Source organism: Oryzias latipes, chromosome 15 (genome assembly GCF_053564925.1).
Source record: "Oryzias latipes strain Hd-rR chromosome 15, Olatipes_Hd-rR_3.1".
Taxonomy (NCBI): domain Eukaryota; kingdom Metazoa; phylum Chordata; class Actinopteri; order Beloniformes; family Adrianichthyidae; genus Oryzias; species Oryzias latipes.
The window spans coordinates 23,844,659-23,864,799 of record NC_136251.1 but is presented as its reverse complement, the minus strand read 5'-3'; the positions used below and the strand labels follow the sequence as shown (position 1 = coordinate 23,864,799).

The window sequence follows — 20,141 nt, the reverse complement described above, 5'->3', positions numbered from 1 at the left end:
AAATGCATGAACAAACGCAGACAAAGTTAATATAAGCAACACATATTGTGATTATAGGCTGCATGGTGGTGCAGTGGTTAGTGCTCTTGCCTCATAGCAAGAAGGCTCCTGATCAAGTCCTGGCTGGGGGACCTGAAACACAACTCCAATGGGGGAACTTTCTGTGTGGAATGTTTCATCTGAGGAGTCTGGATTTCTCCCACCATCCCTAAACACAATCTAAAACAGCATGTTTACATCAACTTCTAGGCACAGTGGTGAAACTGTTATCATTTGGGTTTTTTCCTGCCGTAGAGAGGTCAGTCAGTCATTTTTTTTTAAAATGATGCTGAGGTTTAACTGTAGTTGTGCATGGGTGTGTCTTCACCCATGACTGGCTGGGATTAGCTCCAGCAGCCCCTTGGCCCCGAAAGGGACAAAACGGGTTAAGAAGACGAATGTATATTGTTGTTTTTTTTTATTTTTTATTTTTTTTTCTCCAATTTATTAGACATATAAATGAAAATTTTAATTATGATTAATTTCTAACTGAAGTCTGTTTGCCCAAAACTTTAATTTCCACTGTCTCAACGCCTGTCCCAGCTGACTTGTAATGAAAGTCCTGGCTTTAATGGAGATGAATGACAACTGTCCAGTGAACAGAAGAATAAGATTCTGTGTCAACCATGTGTTCCTTTGAATGTTTGACCCTGTCAACACTTAAGTCCACTCCAGTCCTAACAGAATTTTCAAAAACAAACACATTAAAATCACATTTTAATTTTTCATACATATTGAAGCAGCTCCACCATACAAAAGATGACCAAGCTACACATTAACTGAGGGGGGGAAAGGGTCACCTGCAAAGTTGGTTTGCACTTTATCAGTGAAGTTGAATTTGAACCTCAAGTTTGTTTGTCATGATACTGGCAGATGGCCGACCAAAAGATTAACCCCCTGTGTTCTAATCTCTACTCATCTTGTCACACACATCGCTTTCTCGCAAAACACACAGTCAGGAGAGAAAAGAACAATTGACATGCAGAAATGAACAAACAGAAAAAGTGAATGCTAAAATATGACCCATTATTTCTTTGACTTTGATAAGATTATTATTAATAATATTATTATTTAAGATCACACCTTTGGACCTGTGGGGACACAATTTTTACAACAAAAATCTGTGCCTGTAGCAAAAGTACTTCTCTGAAGCGACTGTCCTTCTAAAAATCAAAAATGTATGCAAATGACAGCTCGTGGTCATCTTCTTAGTTTCTAATCCTTTGCCTCGAATCACTGCAGCATGACCTCTTGCTCCCTCAGTGACAAAACCATTATGCTGGGTGATGCTTATCGTGTCAGCATATGGCCACATCATGTCCAGCTTTTCATGTAGATTGTTGCCCTTCAGGGACATGGCTAAACCTATGAATGTAAATGTGTTTCATCACCAAACAGCTATATATATTTCACCTGAGGGGCCTGTGTGACATGTGTCAGGGTTATTGGCCGACGGAGTGTGCATTACTAGAAATTAACGCACGACATAGAAGCCTGAACCATCCGACCCGAATTACACGCCATTAACCCGCTTATACCTTTGTCACTTACAAAAGACATTATATTTTCAATCAGTTTTTAGTACTTTATTCTTGTTTTTTGTACGGTTTAGCTCCCTTTTTTCACAAAAAGCTAGCTATTTGTTACTTGGTGCTGCGCATTGTCATGACTACCAGTGCCTCATGATAAAATAAACAAAGTATCATTGTGCTGCTCATGTTGTCCAGATGATGAAGCAAAGTTTGTTTTAAAGAAACAAAATACACAAGTAGTTTCCAAGATTTTATTGCAAAAAATCTCCACTGATAAATGTGAACATTAGCTGTCAACAATAACAAAAACTATTTTTTATTAATTTATAAGAAAATTATTTAACATCTAGACTATTAACTTCACATCATATCATATAAATTCAACATAGCAATTAATCGTAAAATTTAAAAGAGATACTGGCATGTCCATCATAGTGCTATTACAGGACAGAGATTTAACTTTGTGGACCCTGAAGACTGCTGGTTGCGCCGTTGCTAGACGACAAAATGTTGCTCCATTCTTATTTTTTTTTGCCTTGGTTAGATAGCCTGTTTTTGCAGTGTATTTACCATTTACCCTACAAAAACAAACACAAAAATGTCAATAGCAAAAGAGGACATTGAAAAGTAAATATTAACCCTTGTGCTATCCTAGGCACTTTAACATTGGGAGTTGGGTCATCTAGACCCACGAGACAGTGCGCTGAACCTTTTGTCTTCAATGATTTGTGATCTTCACTGGTGTCCATGGATTACATGAAATCTTTCCACCTTTATCCACCTTTGTCATGGTAGGGAGAACACGTCAATGTAAGGGTGGGGTCATCTAAGATAGCACAAGGGTTTAATAGGCTTGCTGCTTTGTAGTAAACAAATCAAAGAAAAGGGTAGAGGGCATCTGTGTATGGGACCAAAACACACGATTGGAGTTCGGAACAATAATGGTAAGTAAATCTCTTGCTCAGCTGCTTCTTCTCCATTGGGTCACGGAAGTCATTTCTAAAAATAGTCACTCTTGCTTGTACAGAGCTTATAACTCAGTGTACAGATAATACATCTGCAGGACAAAAACAGCTCATATTTTTGCTCAAAAACACAGAACAAATTAGTTTGTTTCAATAAACCTGATATGACTTTTTTGACCTGGTTACATCATTTTTTTAAGTAAAATGCTTTGTAACACTATTAATTAGAACAAAACAGTCTTTTGTTTTCTGTTTAAGATTTAATGTGAATTGAGTAAAATGTATTAAAAAGGTGAACAGCCTTTATTTTGAAATGTTTTTCCTATCTCATCAGCATGTTTTTGCAAGCAAAAAAGGCACTGAAATTTAAACTGTTCAAATGAATAGCATGCAGTTAAGGATTTAACAAAATTGTAATATACATGATAATAATAATTTAAAAAACCTGTAATAAAGTTTAGAAAATTGATTTGGAAAATACAATAAAAATACTGCTTACTGTAGTGAATTAACCACAGTTACTTATTAAGTTGGAACTTTTTTCGTCCCTTCCCATAAAAGCCACTTTCATCCATGATTTGTCCTCGACATTTAAAATAAATAGTTTGGATTTTACTTGAAACAGTGCATATTAAAAAAAATCTTACTCTAAGGAAGATTATATGAGAAAGGTTTTTTTTTTGTCTGGCTTGTACAGTGTAAAGCAGGATTTTATTTACTTTTTGAAGTTTAGTGCCACCTCTTGGCTGCTTTTCAAGATACAATGTAAGCATGCAAAGCTGCATGTAAATTAAGCTCAGCTTCAATCCAGTACAAGTTTGTGAAACGTGATAATAAAGTCAAGTGACCATGTTAACATCCAAATACCGATTTAATACTGATACCATTTTTATCACAAAAATCCTCAATTAACCTAAAAATATCCTAAAAGATAATTATTTATATTTATAGCCCCAAACTATCTTATGTTGGTTGAGCAAGGCCATCACTGCAAGATCTCTGCAAACATGCGAATCAAAACTACATCAAAGATTTTCCTAAGTCTCCTGTTATTAAAAACAGCAGGGAGAAGGGAATATCTGTGTTTACCTGCAACTGTTCTGTCTGACAAATCGCAGAAGAGGAAAGTTTAGGTCATCGTGCAACACTTGTATCACTCAGGGATAACTCTGCTTGTAAGAGTACCTGTTGTCTAGATACCCAATACAGCTCTACCATTTTGGATTATTATTGATAATCTCTTGTGTAGTTTGCCAAGGGCAGAGGTTTGCTTTCAGTCCGGGTCCACTCATAAACTAGGTCACGCCTTTAATCTCCCGGTGCAGCGAGTACACTCTTCATTTCGCTTTTTAATTTCAAGTGTGCTAAAGTAGAGCAAAAACCCGTTTCTGAAATGGGCAAAATCCTACTAAGATATCACTGGCTGCTACTGCAGAAATGAGAAATGACTTCAGCAATCATTAGTAACAAAGGGTAAAAACAACTTATGAATGTGAATACCTTGTACACTATTTCCTGCACACAAACAACATTAATGAAAGCAGAAGGCACTTTAAGACCAAAACATATTTACACTCCAGATGTTTACATTTTTTAACTAAAAAAGTAAGTGATAAACATGACTTCAGGTGTAATCAGGGACACCCCAATGGGACTTTAAGAAGCAGGTTTGAGAATTTCTCTACATTTCCTATCAAACTGTTTCACAACATCAACACGTTTCAGATTTTCCTTAACATGTGAAAATATTAATGAGCTTTATCTTTCTTTTTACCTGTCTTCTGATCCTTGTCACCTATGATCTAAAAATTAAATATTTTGCTATTATTTGAAACTTTAAAGTCAGCTTGTGCAGTATATATTTCCGTTTCATTTATTGGCAACTAAAATAAACAGAAAAATTACTTACTGGAAGTCAGATAAAATAAATTTCAAATGTATTAGCTGCTGATTCAAGTATCTCAGTTTCTTTTTTAAAGTTCTTTTTTTAACTTCCTAAGAACATTACTTCTGTTGTTAAACCTTATTATTTGTCTTGTAAAGTAAGTAAAGTAAAGTAAGTTTGTTAAGGATGTTGGAGTGTGGTCTGTATCTATTTCGTAACTTTGGAAAAATTAAAAGTGCTCACACTAAATAATCACATTAATTTTACAAAAACAATACACCTGCACTTTTGTGATATTGTGTGAAACTCTCTAACAGAAATTTGTATGGATCATATATATTATTTTTACATCTTTAACACATCCACAATAATAAAAACATGATTTACCTTGCTGTATCAGCAAAGATAAAAAAGAAAATGCTAGGAAAAAAAAGGTAATTTTGACTTTTTTCAAGATGTTTAACATGTAAATTTGATTTAAACTGTGTATGACTTTGTAGTAATGGTGTTAAACAATAGGATTTTTGTTATTGAGAGACAGTATACCAGTGTAAAGAATGGAATGGTGTTTGTTTTCTGTCCTTTCATGGACCAGCACATCTTTTACACAATGTTAGTTGCAGGTTTTTCGTGCAATATTCCATTGGAAGTGTGTTAAATTTTATTTTTTTTTCATCACATGGAACCCTTGAATGATGAATAGATGAGGCAAGGGTTTATGTGGATCAGACACCAGCTAAATGAGAGTTAGAAATAGCATACTGCTAAATTGGATCGATGATGCGGAAATTAGAAGTGATTATAAAAACTGAATCAATAAATGGCAATCGAATCATTATTAGTTCGAATCATAAGTTGCTTTCAAAACTGTGAAAGAAGCCATTTCTTTACATATTTTATTATATATTCTGTATTTTATTTAGTTTTAGATTAGATTAGATTAGATTTGTTTATTAATCCCACAAATGGGAAATTTCCTTGTCACAGTAGCATGGAGTTTGGCACAAGTATGTACAGACAGTAATTAACAAATACACATTTTAGAAAGAATATTTACAAAAATAACAGTGTTCTGAAATAACAAACAGGGAAAGAGATGTGCAGGAATATAATAGAGTCATCTGTATATACATTTTTGTATAGTGGAATAAAAAAAAAACAAATAAAAAAACTAAAACAATAAAAACTATTTACTTAGGCTGAGGTTGAACAGCCTGATGGCATTAGCCTGATTACATTAGTTATTTAAGTGTTTTAAACCCACTATCTTTTTTATTATTATTTCTGTGAGCTGTTAATAGAAAAGAGAAATATTTTAAAACAGTTTTGAAAAGCAATTTATTCACACTGGCATGGAGGCTGAACTTTCTTTCCTCTGAATGGTTGGTCTTTTACACCACTGCCACCTGATGGGGAGTTATTGTTAGTGCACTTTCCTGATTCAAAATAAATCTCTGCCTTCCTTCCATGTGCCAGCTTCCATGTTTGTTTGCACTTTCCTCCAATAGTCAAAGTGAAGTGGATAAAGCGCCTACATTGATTGATTATTTCTTATCATCTAATGCTGTAAACCAAACAAAAGAGAAAGTATGAAAATAAGATTTGATGTTTATTCATGTGTTTAATTTTCACTTGCTTTTTTTTCAGAACATTGCATGAGTAGTTGGAAACGGGATAGAATGATTTAATAATTAAAAATGTCATATACCACCTATAAAAAAAGACAATGTTAGAGCAAGGTTTTTTCAAATACACATTTACATTAAATTAAAAAAGGCTTAATCATGAAAAATAGATTTTTATATAAAATTGGTTAATAAAGTAGTCAAGCAAAACATTTTTGACAAACTATACAGACGTTAAAAAAAAGCCGAACGTAGAAAAGAATTGAAGAATTGAAGGTGTGTTTAAGATGCAGCAAACCAAATTTGTGGTGCAATTTTGAAATGGATGCTCTTTTAAGCCCATTGAAGCACTGCTGTCTTTCAATTCTAAAACTGGACCAAGCAGTGATAACAGGGATATATATGTGTTCTGTTTGAAAGCAGATGCGTTCAACTCCTGCAACACAAAATTAAGCTTCCATTCAGTGGATCAGAAATAACCACATTTCCAAAAACCTTAGACTGCTGCATTAAATAGAGCTGTTGGGAAAGGGGTGCAAAGAACTAGAAACTAAAGTGGTCTATTAACTTAAAGTGAATACTTTTGAAAAAAATTTCATTGCATCAAGAGTATGGAAGCATTTGTGAAGTACAATTAAAAATAAAAGTCAAAACCAGAAATGCTTTTTCATTTTCAAAATGAAGCTTCATTTTTTGACTCAAAATTAAATGAAAAAGCAATCCTTCAAAATGCTTTTTCCTTTTCTACTTCAACGTAGCTTATTCTGTCAATTAATTCAAATTATAAGGAAAATTTAGAAAAAATATAGGAAATGCAATCCCCTCTCTGCATTTTCGTTTTAATTACGACACAGAATAAGCGGTTTTTAAGTAGAAAATGAAAAAAACATTTTGAAGTATTGATTTTTAATTTTATTTTTGAGTAATTTGATGCAGTTCTTCTTTCTCCTCCCATCAGGGGTTGCCACAGCAAACAAATCGCATGGTAAACTTGGCAATGTTTTACGCCCGATGCCCTTCCTGATGCAACCTTTTCAAAGCAACCGGGCTTGGGACCAGCACAGAGGTACAGAAGGGAACAGGGAGCAGCCCGGATTTGAACCCTGGTTTCACGGAAGGAAGGCGCTGCAAACCAGCACGAGCTAAACCGGTTCCCAGTCATTTGATGTAGTTACATTGTGAAAATGAAAAAAGCATTTCTGTAAATCCTTTTTAATTGTCAAATTACACATTTCTAAATGAATTTTGCTATACATTTACTTGAGAAAAAAATGAAATGTCAAATACCCTTTTCTGCATCATTACAATTAAATGATAGAATAAAAAAAAATGCAGCTTCATTTTGAAAATGAAAAAGCATTTCTGGTTCTAGGCTGCACGGTGGCATAGTGGTTAGCACTCTTGCCTCACAGCAAGAAGTGCCCCTGGTTCAAGTCCCAGCTGGGGGACCTGGAAACAGAACAACAATGGGGGACCTTTCTGTGTGGAGTTTGCATGTTCTCCCCGTGCATGTGTGGGTCTTCTCCGGAGACTCCGGCTTCCTCCCACTGTCCAGAAACATGCTTCATAGATTACTTGGTCACTCCAAATTGTCCATAGGTGTGAATGTGTGTGTTGTGATATGTGTGACCCTGCGACAGACTGGCGCCTGTCCAGGGTGTCCCCTGCCTTCACCCATAAGTGGCCAGGATAGGCTCTGGCAGCCATGTGACCCCGAAAGGGACAAACAGAAGAAGATGAATGAATTTCTGGTTTTTACTTTCATTTATAATTATGCTTCACAAATGTTTGCATAGAAGAGACCTAAGATTAAAATCCAGAAATGCTTCCACCTTTTAGGACCGAACCAGCTTGTTTACACAGGTAAGTTTTACAAGTATGAAGGTTTACCATAGATAATGATATACAGATACTTCCATATCAGTCTGGTCCTCAGGTCTTTGCTGCCCTGTTGCACAAACTTTGTGTCTCTCCTGAACTGACCAAAGTGCACCTCTGGCATGTTGGTCCCAAACGAATCACCTCAGACTCTGGAGCTCAGGGAAAGGCCTCCTGGTGTTCAGTCAGAACTCAACATGGTTAAGTATTGTTTCAATTTAATGCTTCCAAAATCTGTTTCCTCCCCCCAATTTTTTGAAAGCAAGCTTTTAATCCAGACTAAAACCGATTTGTCCTCCTCAGATGACAGATGTCTCCTCTTTAAAAAAAAAGACTATCAATCACTGCTTTGAATTAGCTTTTTCTGTTTTTAATAAAATTATTGTTTTTGTTTGTTTTTTGGCTATAATTTATTTTATGCTCTATAAAGTGGTTTATTACTGGTGTGCTATTCAAAAGAAAACACTTTTCCTTTTCTGAGCTGCAATTTCTTAAAATATTATCAAACCCTCAGATTTTTTGGCTTATTATAAAACTATATAACAAAGCAGATTTTGATAACATGTAAAAAGAAGATCCAAAATGTGCAAGTACATTTTAATTCAATATATTTAATTAAAATGCACTTGCACAAAATGCACAAGACAATATAATAGATGAATACGTGAAAATATGCTTTTTCCCCCCAAGTGTTTTATTAACAGAGCAATGAATACATTTTTTTTAAATGGTCAGAAAGTTTTAATTTGGGTGAACATTAAACGAACAGTGAAGGAGTTTGAACTGAGGAGGTCTCTGTGTTCACTCTCAAGGATGCGGGGTCACGTGATTTGAGAAGCACAAGGCGTCCTTCAGAAAAGTGAGTGGGGGCTTGAATCATGGAAATAAGCAGCTCACTTTTACTGTTGGTTATTGGATACTGGTCATTTTCCACTGAAGAAAACTCCGCAGCCCAAACTTTTGGTTACTCTGCACTACACTTTGCGTCGGGCTCCGCTCCGGTTACATATAAGTAACTTTTCTCCTCGTGTTCGGGCTCTCAGATACCCCACGCCTCTTTGGCGGCTCAACGCCGCATCCGGCAGAGGAGAGGAACCCGCGGACACAATGAGGCAGTGTGTCCGTCCGCGCCTCGGAAAAGGCAGAAGGATGCGAGGAGAACTCACTTCTGCACGAATCTGGAACGCTTTGCTCCACTGCACCGAGAGAACCGAAGGTTTGTTGCATTTGCTACATCTTCACCTCTTCTTTTATTCTGACAGGAAGTGATGCACAGCGAGCGAAGCCGAAGGCGCTGCGCGGAGAGCTTACATCCAGCGCTCGTAACCATGGCTAGAAATGCGCAATTACGCGCAATTATTGATCTAAATCCGTTTTTTTAACCACAAATCCAATGTGCTAATTTGTTTTCATTGTGTTGTTATGATATAGAATAAATATGTTGGCAGAGCACATCAAAACGGTTTACACACAATTTTTAAATAAATACGGTTATTTAAGCGCACATAGATTCATTGAAGCCCCACACACATCAGTGGTCTTTTTACACATTGTTCAGTAGCTGGTTGTGGTTTGAATAGGTGCCCCTCCCCCTAAAAGATCGCATGGTGTTGAACAGAGGGGCCCCCACTGCTGTATCCTCAGTTAAATGAAGAAATCCAAATGCAAATAACAGCTAATTGTTTACACCTCCGCTGGAACAGCTTTCAGTGTGAATACAGCTCTCAACACCACGCTCCAGCGCTCTGAAGGCAGCCATTAATGCAATTTGCACTGAGATGATATTTGGAGTGATGTGTGTTTCTGCATGAGCAAAGAGTCAGATATGCAAAACGCTCCAGTGGTTCTTAAATATGGAAAAATGTTCATCTCAGGCGCGTCAGTGTGTCAGCTTGTCAGGTTGTGGCGTGTTAAACTTTGGTAATGAGGTGATTCTCAGAACTAACTACTAGAAGCAAAATATTTATTTATTTATGTGAATGAAAATGAGAACCAATGTGTGAATTTGAATGATTTCAGGCTAGACACAGTGTAAATAGGTGTCGGAAGACTGAAGAAATATGAATATCTTTTCTCCTCATGTGGAAAAATGTTTACTTTCTTAAAAAAAAATGTCTTGTTCTGATTCCAGTGTCACTGAGGCTCAGGTTTCAACTGTCACAAATCCGTTAAACCTGGTCATCAGGAATGAATTTTGTCTGTTAGTCATTTACTTGAAGGGACTTGTTGCTGTTGAAGCCTTTTGCATTTAGAAATTGACTTTGGCTTGATGTCAATGGGGAATTTTGTGACTTCAGACTCAGTGCTTTGCTTGTTTTAAACACTGGCTCTATTTAAAAATGTTTGTAGAAAAATTCCTTTTACTCAAGTCTGACCTTTCTGTACATAAAAGACATATATCATTTTTATGCTTTACAATTTGAAAAACAAAAATATCTTAAAAACTCAATGCTGTTTTGTACATTCATTGTTTTTCTTTCCAGCAACACTGACCATTAAGTAGTTTTTAAAAATAAATTATAAAACAAAAAATGTGTTTTTATTTATTTTGAAATTGTATATTAAGTTTGAATTTTTTGTGTTTTGCTTAACTGCAGAATGAAGCTTTCAACTGTGTTTGGGAAGTTATGACTAATGCAAAGACTAGACGGTAGACCTTCGATGTGAAAGCCAGAAATTAAGAATGAAGTCCAAGTATGCCATCCTCTTCATCTGTGTTGTGGCCCTGGTTATCATTGAAAAGGAGAGCAGTATTTTGTCAAGGTAAGTGAATAAAGAACAGTGTAAAATGCAGAGCAAGAGATACCACAGTTGATTTTCAACACTGTTCAATATCTCACACCACATGGGGTCCACGATTCTTTGTTTCTAATTTAAACTTTCCCAGACAGAGTTTTCAAATCCATCCAAGCGCAATGTTTTGAATTACAAACATGTGTAGACTTTCTTTTGGTATTCAATGGATTCAAGGTGGTTGATGACATTTTTTTTAACGTTATTTTAATGTTCTTTTGTTGAGCAACTCCGTTTTGTCTCAGGCACTGATGTTAAACTGATTTGAAATAGTGTTGCAAGACAAGTCACAAAAAACGCTGAAAACAGGACTAACTTCCTCCTCTTGTACTGCCCTTCCGCCATTTGTCTGTAATGCTCCCTCGCCATGAATCACATGAATCCATCTCCTATAGTGCTTGTTAAAAGATAAAGCAAAAAGGAGAATACTTATAATATGTCAAATGGATTATATGATAAGCCAAACAGTCATACTTTGTGGTCATTCTAAAGGGTTTGTTTGTTTTCATTTAACTCTAGTGCTATCTTAGATGACCCCACCCTTACATTGACGTGTTCTCCCTACCATGACAAAGGTGGATAAAGGTGGAAAGATTTCATGTAATCCATGGACACCAGTGAAGATCACAAATCATTGAAGAAAAATGGTTCAGTGCACTGTCTAGTGGGTCTAGATGACCCAACTCCCAACGTTAAAGTGCCTAGAATAGCACAAGGGTTAAATATTAGGAAGCTTTTCAGTTGGTATATGTAAAGTTGAGCTAAATGCCAAACAAATGTTAGATCTGCTAAAGGTCATAAAGGAAGAGGAGCAATTCACTCTTAAAAATAACAAATAAATATTTATTAATATTAAATATTTCCACTTATGTTTCTTTAAATATTTTACTTTTCAATCTCTGTAGGCACGGCAAGTTTATTTGTGTAGCACATTTTTCTACAAAGAGAATTCATAGTGCTTTACCTAAAACGATAAAAGAAACAAACAAACAAAAAATTAAAGTTAAATAGCTCAAGTTAAAGCCCCACCCATCTTAATCATCTTTTGATCCATTGTAAAAGCAATCCCAGTGTTTTTTTTAAGTATGATTATACCATTTTTAGCCAAAATAAAATAAAACCGTCTCATTTTCAAGGACATTGTTTCTGCAGAGCAGCAGGAATTATTCAGAAACTCGCCACAGAGTTGTGAGCGAGACCATTTGCGCAGAAGTGAGCTCAGTTTCTTCATGATAAAGAGTCTTCTCCTTCAAAATGATGTCCTTATGTGGCAAAAGGTTTGCATACCAGCATACCACATCAGCAAGGCCAATGCAATGAATTGAGCCTAAGGGGGAAACATGAATGACACTTTGTCCCATGAGGACAAAAGGCAATTCCAGTTGGCAATATTTTTTAATATTTGATCATTATCAATCTTCTGGGGTAAACAATTTTAAACCTTTTTCTAGTTGTGTTATCTCAGACACAGTTTATGAACCCCTGTTAATTATTTTTCCCTGTTTTTTGGAGATCACTTCTGTTTCAACGGAAGAATTTTAGTGCTGATTGAATTCCCAGGTAAATATTAGCAGCTGTAACTGTTTAAACACCTTAAAATGTATAGCTTTATTTACCGTCAATATTTGGTATCGTTACAGATGCGGGAGAAGTCTAGTTTTATTATAAAGAGAATCATACTATTTCATTTAGAAATGCGATGGAAAATTAAGTTTATGGATAATTTTTGATGTGCTCTCTGCATCTCATAGGGTCTCTGATAAGCTGAGCCAGATGCACAATCCACACCAGACTCCAGAGACTCTTCAGGATTACAGCAACACGACAGCTAGAAGCTCCTTCACAGTTCTCAAAGTGCTGCTTTCAAAACTGCCTTCAACCAAAGGAAATTTCTCAAATTTTTCAGAGGAACAACCCGAGGAGGTGGACAACGTAGGCAACAGCTTAGACCACAAGCATGTCCTACTCATGGCCTCCACACGAACGGGCTCTTCGTTTGTAGGAGAGTTTTTCAACCAGCATGGAGAGAGCATGTTCTACCTGTTTGAGCCCCTGTGGCACGTGGAGCGCATGCTTTTCCCAGATGTGGAGGCAAACAACGGGACATTGTTGCCCGAGATCTACCGGGATATAATCCAGGCACTCTTCCTTTGTGACTTCTCTCCGCTTGAGAAGTTCATTTCTCCCCCACCTCAAGACCACGTCACTCCTGATCTTTTCCGCAGGGAGTCTAGTATGGCACTCTGTGAGGAACCTGTCTGCACTCCTGAAATTAAGGAGGTTTTTGAAAGGTATTTCCTGCTTGTTTTTCCATCTGTTAAGTAAACTACAAAATTGCAGCAGAGGAGCCTCTAGCAGTGTGGATTTATAACTGCTTATACCTTTTACAGCTACTAAAAATGAATATTAATTCTCTTGACAAATTGATTATGCTACCTGCTTTAGATGTTGTAATTAAACTGATCAACTCTTGATTTCTAAAAGCTCTTGAATTTTACTCTTCATTTCCAGGTATCACTGTAAGACTCGACACTGCGGGCCTCTGAACTTGACTCTTGCGTCTGAATCCTGTCTTTCTAAACAATACCGTGCCATCAAGACAGTTCGTGTGCGACTGCTGGAAACTTTGCAGCCTTTGCTGGAGGACCTCCGTCTGGATGTCAGAATTATTCAGCTGGTTAGGGATCCACGAGCCATTTTAGCATCACGCATGGTGGCTTTTTCCTCAAAATATCAGACATGGAAGACCTGGGCTCAGGACGGCCAAGTGCCAGAGGACAACGAGGAAGTAAAGAGGCTCAAAGGAAACTGTGATCAGCTGAGGATTTCTGCGGAGATGGGACTAAGCCAGCCTCCCTGGCTGAGGAGACGTTACATGTTGGTGCGTTACGAAGATATTGCAAGAAACCCTATGCAGAAGGCGGAGGAGATGTACAAATTCACAGGGATACCGTTCAGTTCCCAAGCCAGGGAGTGGATTCTGAGGAACACACAGAGCGTTCAGGAAGCGAGTGGGATTTACTCCACCCAGAAAAACTCATCAGAACAGGCAGATAAATGGAGATTTAGCATTCCTTTCACACTGGCTCAGGTTGTGCAGAAAGTGTGTGGACCAACCATGAAGCTTTTTGGATACAAGTATGTGGATGATGAAAAGACACTGGTTAATAAGTCTGTCAGTTTGCTTGAAGAGAAACAGTTTCATTAATAGGAGTTGAATCTGCAAGAACTATAGATACAGTGGAAACATCGCAGCACAAACCAAAACTGACCTACAAAAGTGACTTAAAACACAATATTTTAGTTTTAACAACATTAAGAGCATTTATAAAGAACATAATGTTGTGCCGACTTTTTACCAACATTTGACCTCCCTTTACAAAGAGCCAATCTTATTTCAGCTTTCACTAAAAAAGCCTGTTCTTTTACCTTAATATGATGACAGAAAAATATCCGACAGGATGAGATTTGCTCTATTTTCATGTTCATACACGTGTTGTCAGGGAAAGAGTACAGGGGTATTAGTGATATAGTGTGTTTTTGTATTCTGTTTACACCTCAGCCAAATCCTATTTCTAAGCTATTAGATTCCTATTAAAACATATAAACAAGTCATTGTATAAGTTCCCAGCACAAATACCTGCACACTAAAGCAGTTTTTAGCTTTGCAATCTAATTATTGGTTTTTCCCAATAACAGCCTAAAAAGATATGTTAACACAGATATTTAAAAAAATATTGATTCTAAATGATGAGGAAACATGCAATATGCCTTACCTCAGTTGTTGTCAGCATTACAGTAATCTTATCATTTGCAAAAGCCATGACAGTATGGACCAGTTTCCCATTGCCTTCCTACCTCAACACATTTTTTGTGTTCTTGCTGTGATAAATTAATGTTTTAATAAGGCTGTGTTATTTAAAGATGAATATATTTCCAGAACAGTAAATAATTGTGTCATTGTATTTCAACTATCTGTCCAATAAAAAGATTTATAATTGAAGCCCAGAAATGTAAATGTTTTTACCGTTAGAATTAAAGTTGTGTTCTTTGGTGAAGGTTCCTGTAAAGTTCTGTGAATGCTTGTTATTTTAACTTTATGTTTGACCCAGGTGGTGCTGCATTGATGGTGGATAAAGGTAACCACTGTGACTCTGACTCAAAGGCATCATTGTACTCGGCTTGGTGAAGGTGCCAGTAAAACTTCACTCCAAATGGAAAGGAATTTGTCCAAGTTAGGTATTCTTGGAGTTGCTGCAAGTTGCTAACATTAGTTTTCTGTTGCTTTTTTGAAGAATAAAAGTGAATATTTGAACCTGATACTTAGTTTTTATTGCTTTGTAAACATTTTAGTGAACTGATGCGTTGCTTTTTTTCTTTGTGAAAAGAGGCTTTCAGTTTTTTTGCTCTTGAAGTCCACATATTTTAGAATTAAACCATATAGAATGCTACAGTTTCTTTCTTTCCTTTATGAATCCACGAAAATGTTTGTTAGTTTAAAACTTGACGGTTTTTCAGTGTTTGACAACTATAATTAAAAAGGATATTATTGTTGCCAAGTAAAATATTTTATCAAATTTCTGGTCTAAATGTAGGAAGCAATGCACAGAATTTTGGTCAAATCTGCCTGAACTTTCCATTTACATAATCATATTTTGGAATACCTTTCTTGTAGTAAACTCTGGATATGGAATTAAGGATACAAAATTATTTAATAGGTCATAAAACATATCACATTTTCTCAGATTCCAGGCTGTTTTAGTATTGAGAGGGCCCAGCATGCACTGCAAATTCTGTCTTTGTGATAAGTTTACTGAGTTTTAAAAGCTCTGGAGTGTTAATGCAGAATGTGCAGTCAACCATGTTCCTAAAACAGTTAAGAGTGTGTCACAACACAAACGGAATGTATAAAGATGCTTCAACCTGCAAGTTTAAGTACAGAACATCTCTGCCTTAGTCTATAAAAGAAGGCCTTATTGACTTGAATAACAATGGCCATCTTCATTTCATGAAATTTCACTTTACTTTTTTTGAGACAAAATCGCTTTCTCATTACTGCTATTACTTTCTTGCTATAGTATTATAGGACTTTTGAAATCTCCAGCAACCAGTACATTACAGATAAAATGACACATCAATGCCACTATATGAATTTATGCTATCTATCAGAAAAATCTCTTAATGACCATTTTTGTCTTCTACTAAATTTCGTTTGGAAATCTAACTTTTTTTAATCAAATTTGTCTTTTCATATTTTTGTACAGATATTTGAAATCAGTGTATTTATCTTGTTTTTTTGACTCATGTCATTTACTTTTTGATTTTCCAGCATAGCCCTCTCTCAACTCACTCAACCTGGTGTTTCTCCATACACTCCCTTTTTTCTTTGCCCATCAGAGGAGGTAAATAATTCCAGCGGATGCTTGGGACACTGAGCGCCTTTTTACTGGTCTTTTACTGCTGGAAAATTTCTTCTTTGCTTCTACAATTAAGCTTCAGGAGAACATGCATTTAACCCTTGTGCTATCCTAGGCTTTTTACCATTGGGAGTGGGTCATCTAGACCCATTAGACAGCGCGCTGAACCTTTTTTCTTCAATGACTTGTGAACCTCACTGGTGTCCATGGATTACATGAAATATTTCCACCTTTATCCACCTTTGTCATGGTTGGAATAACACGCCAATGCAAGGGTGCGGTCATCTAAGATAGCACAAGGGTTAAACAATCAATATATGTAACCCGCTTCATAAGACTTGAAACACAAACTTTGATTTCTGTTCTAAAACAAAAACTGCTGGCCAATCTTGAAAAAAGTTTAAACATTTAAGGAAAGAAAACTTATTTATTATTGATTGTGAAGAAGTCCATGTCTTCAGTTTGGGTCCTAAACAATATGGCAAGAGCGTCACAAAGCACAGGTGTTTGGATCGCATCTTAAAATGAATGCAAATGTATGCACGCCTGTTATTGCCAATATTTCAGTTTAGTTTAGTTCTATCCATAATTAAAGTCATTCCAAGTTGCTAAATGATAAGGAACAAACAGAGAGAAAATCAAAAACTCAGATTTTCTTTTTTTTTATCATTATCATCATCCCTTGAAAAAGTATTAAATTTAAATTATATAAATGCATGAACATTTTTTTAGTATGATCCCACCGCACAAGAGCAAGAGTGGAAAGGAACTGCCCCCTCATGTACATAAGAGTCATTCATTTCGTTATTTGTATTATTCCTCAAAAAATAATTTTCTATTCAAATCTAATATATTTTGAATTAACTTAGAGGAAAATATAGATAAATAGCGGTCGTATGAATGATTTCAACAGTCGTTAACACTTGGTAAAAAACTTTAGGAGCTGCATGGTGGTGTAGTGGTCAGCACTCTTAATGAGAAGGACCTGATTTAAATCCAGGAGGCGTTCTTAGAGTGCTTTGTGTGCTTCTCGTGCATTGATGGGGTTTTCTCCAGGCCTTCCAACTTCCTCCTACAGTTTAAAAAAATGCCAAAAGGTAAATTCAGTGATTCTAAAATGTCTTTGAGCTGTAAGCTCTAAACAGGGTTTTCTTGCCTTAGCCAGATGTAGCTGTGTCAGGTCCAGCCAACACACACCATGACCCTGAAAATAGCTGGATGGAAGAATCTTCTAGACAATGGTAGGGCATAAGAAGTGCAAAACATAATTCTAAGGTAGTAGAGGTACCTATTTCGAAAGCACAAGGGATGTTTTACATTTTTTTAACCCTTCTGCTATCCTAGGCACTTTAATTTTGGGAGTTGGGTCATCTAGACCCACTAGACAGTGCTCTGAACCTTTTTTCTTCAATTATTTGTGATCTTCACTGCTGTCCATGGATTACATGAAATCTTTTCACCTTTATCCACCTTTGTCATGGTAGGGAGAACACGACAATGTAAGGATGGGGTCATCTAAGATAGCACAAGGGTTAAATAACCATTCCCACCATTGATAGTTTAGGGCTTTAGTGTAAAGAGCCCCTTTGTTTTGCTCGTTGGGCAAATACTTGTCTTGTAAAAATGTGACGTAAAATCTCCTTAAGTGTATAACCGGTACTCAGAAAAAAATACAACACAAAACTTTGAAGAAGTCAATAATCGCCTTTTTTTAATTGTTATTTTATGTTATTTTGAATATTAAACTTTACTAGTTTACTGATTTACAATGACCTTCAACAAGGTTTCATAAGATTTCATGATTCAAGGCTCAGAGTGTTACAAGTATAAAGAAGAAAAAGAGTAACCAAATGTTCCTTATTCTCCATTGTTCCCTCCTGCCAGATTAATTGTTTGTACAGTTGACAACACAACAGAAAGCAGCGCAAAGCAGGCAGCGTGCTGACTCAGCAACCGAAACTGCAGTATTGATGCTCCATCTGCAAGAGCAAACATGAGTTCTAAATTTCTTTACAATGCCACAACAGTCACAACAACACCGGGCGACTGCCTCTCAGTTATGGAAGAACATTCCTGTAGAACTGCGCCTGAGATCTGTCCTTACCAGCTTTAAATGCCATTTAAAAGTAACATTTTTAGAACGACTTTTAATGCTCAGCATTTTATTTTATTTTATTTGTTTTATGGCATTCTTAATGATCTTTTATGTCTTTTATTGCTGACTGCTTTTTGTAATTGTGTGCCGTTTTTCATTTTGTTTGTATACCTAAAGGAGTTGAGAAGTGCTGTAAAGCTTCATTCATTCATTCATTCATTCATTCATTCATTCATTCATTCATTCATTCATTCATTCATTCATTCATTCATTCATTCATTCATTCATTCATTCGTTTAAAAAAAAAAAAATTACAGCATAGAGTTGCACTCATGTCCGCTTCTTTTTCCCACCTCTTATACTCACTTAATTTATTTGTATTTGCCTCATCTCAGAAACATCCAGAAAAGCACATTTTACAAAAGGAGAAGCAGGGGAACACACATGAACACACCCACACGTCAAGAGAGCCCTTCAGGGGAAATTCTCTCAGACTCACTTGAGCAATTGTTCCCTTTGCTCTTCCTGTGTTAGAGAGGCTGTGTTGATTCAATACAATGGGGTCATGTAAACCCTGTCAGACACTTAGTCCATCATCATGACAGAGATAACTTCATTTTCATTTTTTTAGCTGTAAACTTTGTTGAGCTAATTAAGTTGACCAATATGACAAGTCTTACTAAGAAATCTTTATCCCTATGTAAATCTCTATTAATCTTTATCCTTGAAATTTCTGTATTCTAGGTAACCAAACTGGGTTTACATATATAAATGCTAAAAATAACAACAATTATACCAATTTAAATATAAAAAAGATTAAGTTAAAAAGCAAAACATTTAAAATATGAAATCTAACTTTTTCAGAAATATCTGTTTATTAAATAATATTTATTTAAAATGTTTATGTTTTATGAAATTGTTTGCTTCACATGGTGAAGTCCAATCAAATCAGTTTTTTAATCTAATCAAATTTTATTACGTGATTTATATCAAACTGCAGTACTTTAATTCTTCAAATCACATTACTGTTTCAAAATTAAATATCATGAATCAATTCAGCAGCTCACCCTAAACTATTATTGTTGTTTTTTTCAAATATTTTTGTTTTTTATGTTTCTCAGATTGTTGAACCACTTTGTCACAGCAATTACACCCTTACGTCACTAGGGGGCAGCACGAACTAGCACCAAACAGCATTAGTAAACAGAGCTTGTCTTCTACCACTTTGTTGCATTTCTTTCATAGTTTTTATGTTAAAGCTGCATATCGAGGCTTGAAAATCAAACAGCATGAAGGTGTTGCGTTTTAGAACAAATTGTAAATTTGAGAAGTAAGACACACCAATACCTTTGATGCTACAAAAAGCTTTTTTTTTTCATTTTTATTTGCCAGAAATGTTGTTGGTTGGTAAGCTAAATTAAGAAAAAGGTAAATAGAGGATTTTATTTATTTATTTATTTATTGATTGATTTATTTGTTTATTGGTAAATAGAGGAACAGCAAACACAAACTGATTTAACACACTGTGCTGGATTTACTAAATCAAAACTTTGCAAAATTAAAGAAAATTTCACGGGAAGACAAAAAATTCCTTGTAAATACTGTATTTTATTTGAAATATATTCCATACTACTGTTTCGAAAGGTCAACATATTCCGTCAAAATTAAATACTTTTTAAATTCTTGTGAATATTTAATTGCGGTAAGGATAAAATCAATGTTCTCATTTTAAAAAAGAGTTTTTTTTATAAACTGAGAAGGTTTTCATCTCAGATTTTGTTCCATCTTACTTCCTAGAAGACAAAAAATGTTGTAATTTATTGTGATATATGCTTTAGCATAAGTAAGCTCTCCTTTTTACTTCTAAATTTCCCAATTAACCCAAAATATAAGCTACTACAACCATGATGTT

At 35.7% G+C, this 20,141-nt stretch overlaps 1 protein-coding gene and 1 long non-coding RNA gene across 6 annotated transcripts; one reads left to right on the top strand and one right to left on the bottom strand.

Annotated features, from left to right (window-relative positions):
• Positions 1 to 1,808: 1,808 nt before the first annotated feature.
• LOC144984044 (uncharacterized) lies at positions 1,809 to 3,986 on the bottom strand. The gene is made up of 2 exons (XR_013647654.1): positions 3,626 to 3,986; positions 1,809 to 2,149 (listed from the first exon to the last, which is right to left on the bottom strand). It is a non-coding gene; the product is annotated as an uncharacterized LOC144984044 (long non-coding RNA).
• Positions 2,095 to 15,037, top strand: chst3a (carbohydrate (chondroitin 6) sulfotransferase 3a). 5 transcript variants are annotated; one of them, XM_020709560.3, is made up of 7 exons: positions 2,095 to 2,515; positions 7,005 to 8,124; positions 8,737 to 8,783; positions 8,968 to 9,140; positions 10,522 to 10,687; positions 12,469 to 13,008; positions 13,229 to 15,037. In XM_020709560.3, exons 5-7 carry the CDS (start codon positions 10,608 to 10,610, stop codon positions 13,923 to 13,925), a joined length of 1,317 nt encoding a protein of 438 aa, XP_020565219.1. In that variant the 5' UTR covers positions 2,095 to 2,515; positions 7,005 to 8,124; positions 8,737 to 8,783; positions 8,968 to 9,140; positions 10,522 to 10,607; the 3' UTR covers positions 13,926 to 15,037. The 5 variants fall into 5 exon arrangements, with proteins under 5 accessions (XP_020565219.1, XP_078787481.1, XP_020565218.1 ...); XM_078931355.1 differs by having other exon boundaries at positions 2,095 to 2,362; positions 2,439 to 2,515; positions 7,005 to 9,140; XM_020709559.3 differs by having other exon boundaries at positions 7,005 to 7,909; positions 7,983 to 9,140.
• The last annotated feature ends 5,104 nt before the right edge of the window (positions 15,038 to 20,141 follow it).

Excerpts from the sequence above, each read along its gene's own strand:
- chst3a (XM_078931355.1), top strand. The coding sequence starts at position 10,608 with ATGAAGTCCAAGTATGCCATCCTCTTCATCTGTGTTGTGGCCCTGGTT. Across the intron at positions 10,688-12,468 it reads GAGAGCAGTATTTTGTCAAG|GGTCTCTGATAAGCTGAGCC; the intron begins GTAAGTGAATAA and ends TGCATCTCATAG. Across the intron at positions 13,009-13,228 it reads ATTAAGGAGGTTTTTGAAAG|GTATCACTGTAAGACTCGAC; the intron begins GTATTTCCTGCT and ends CTTCATTTCCAG.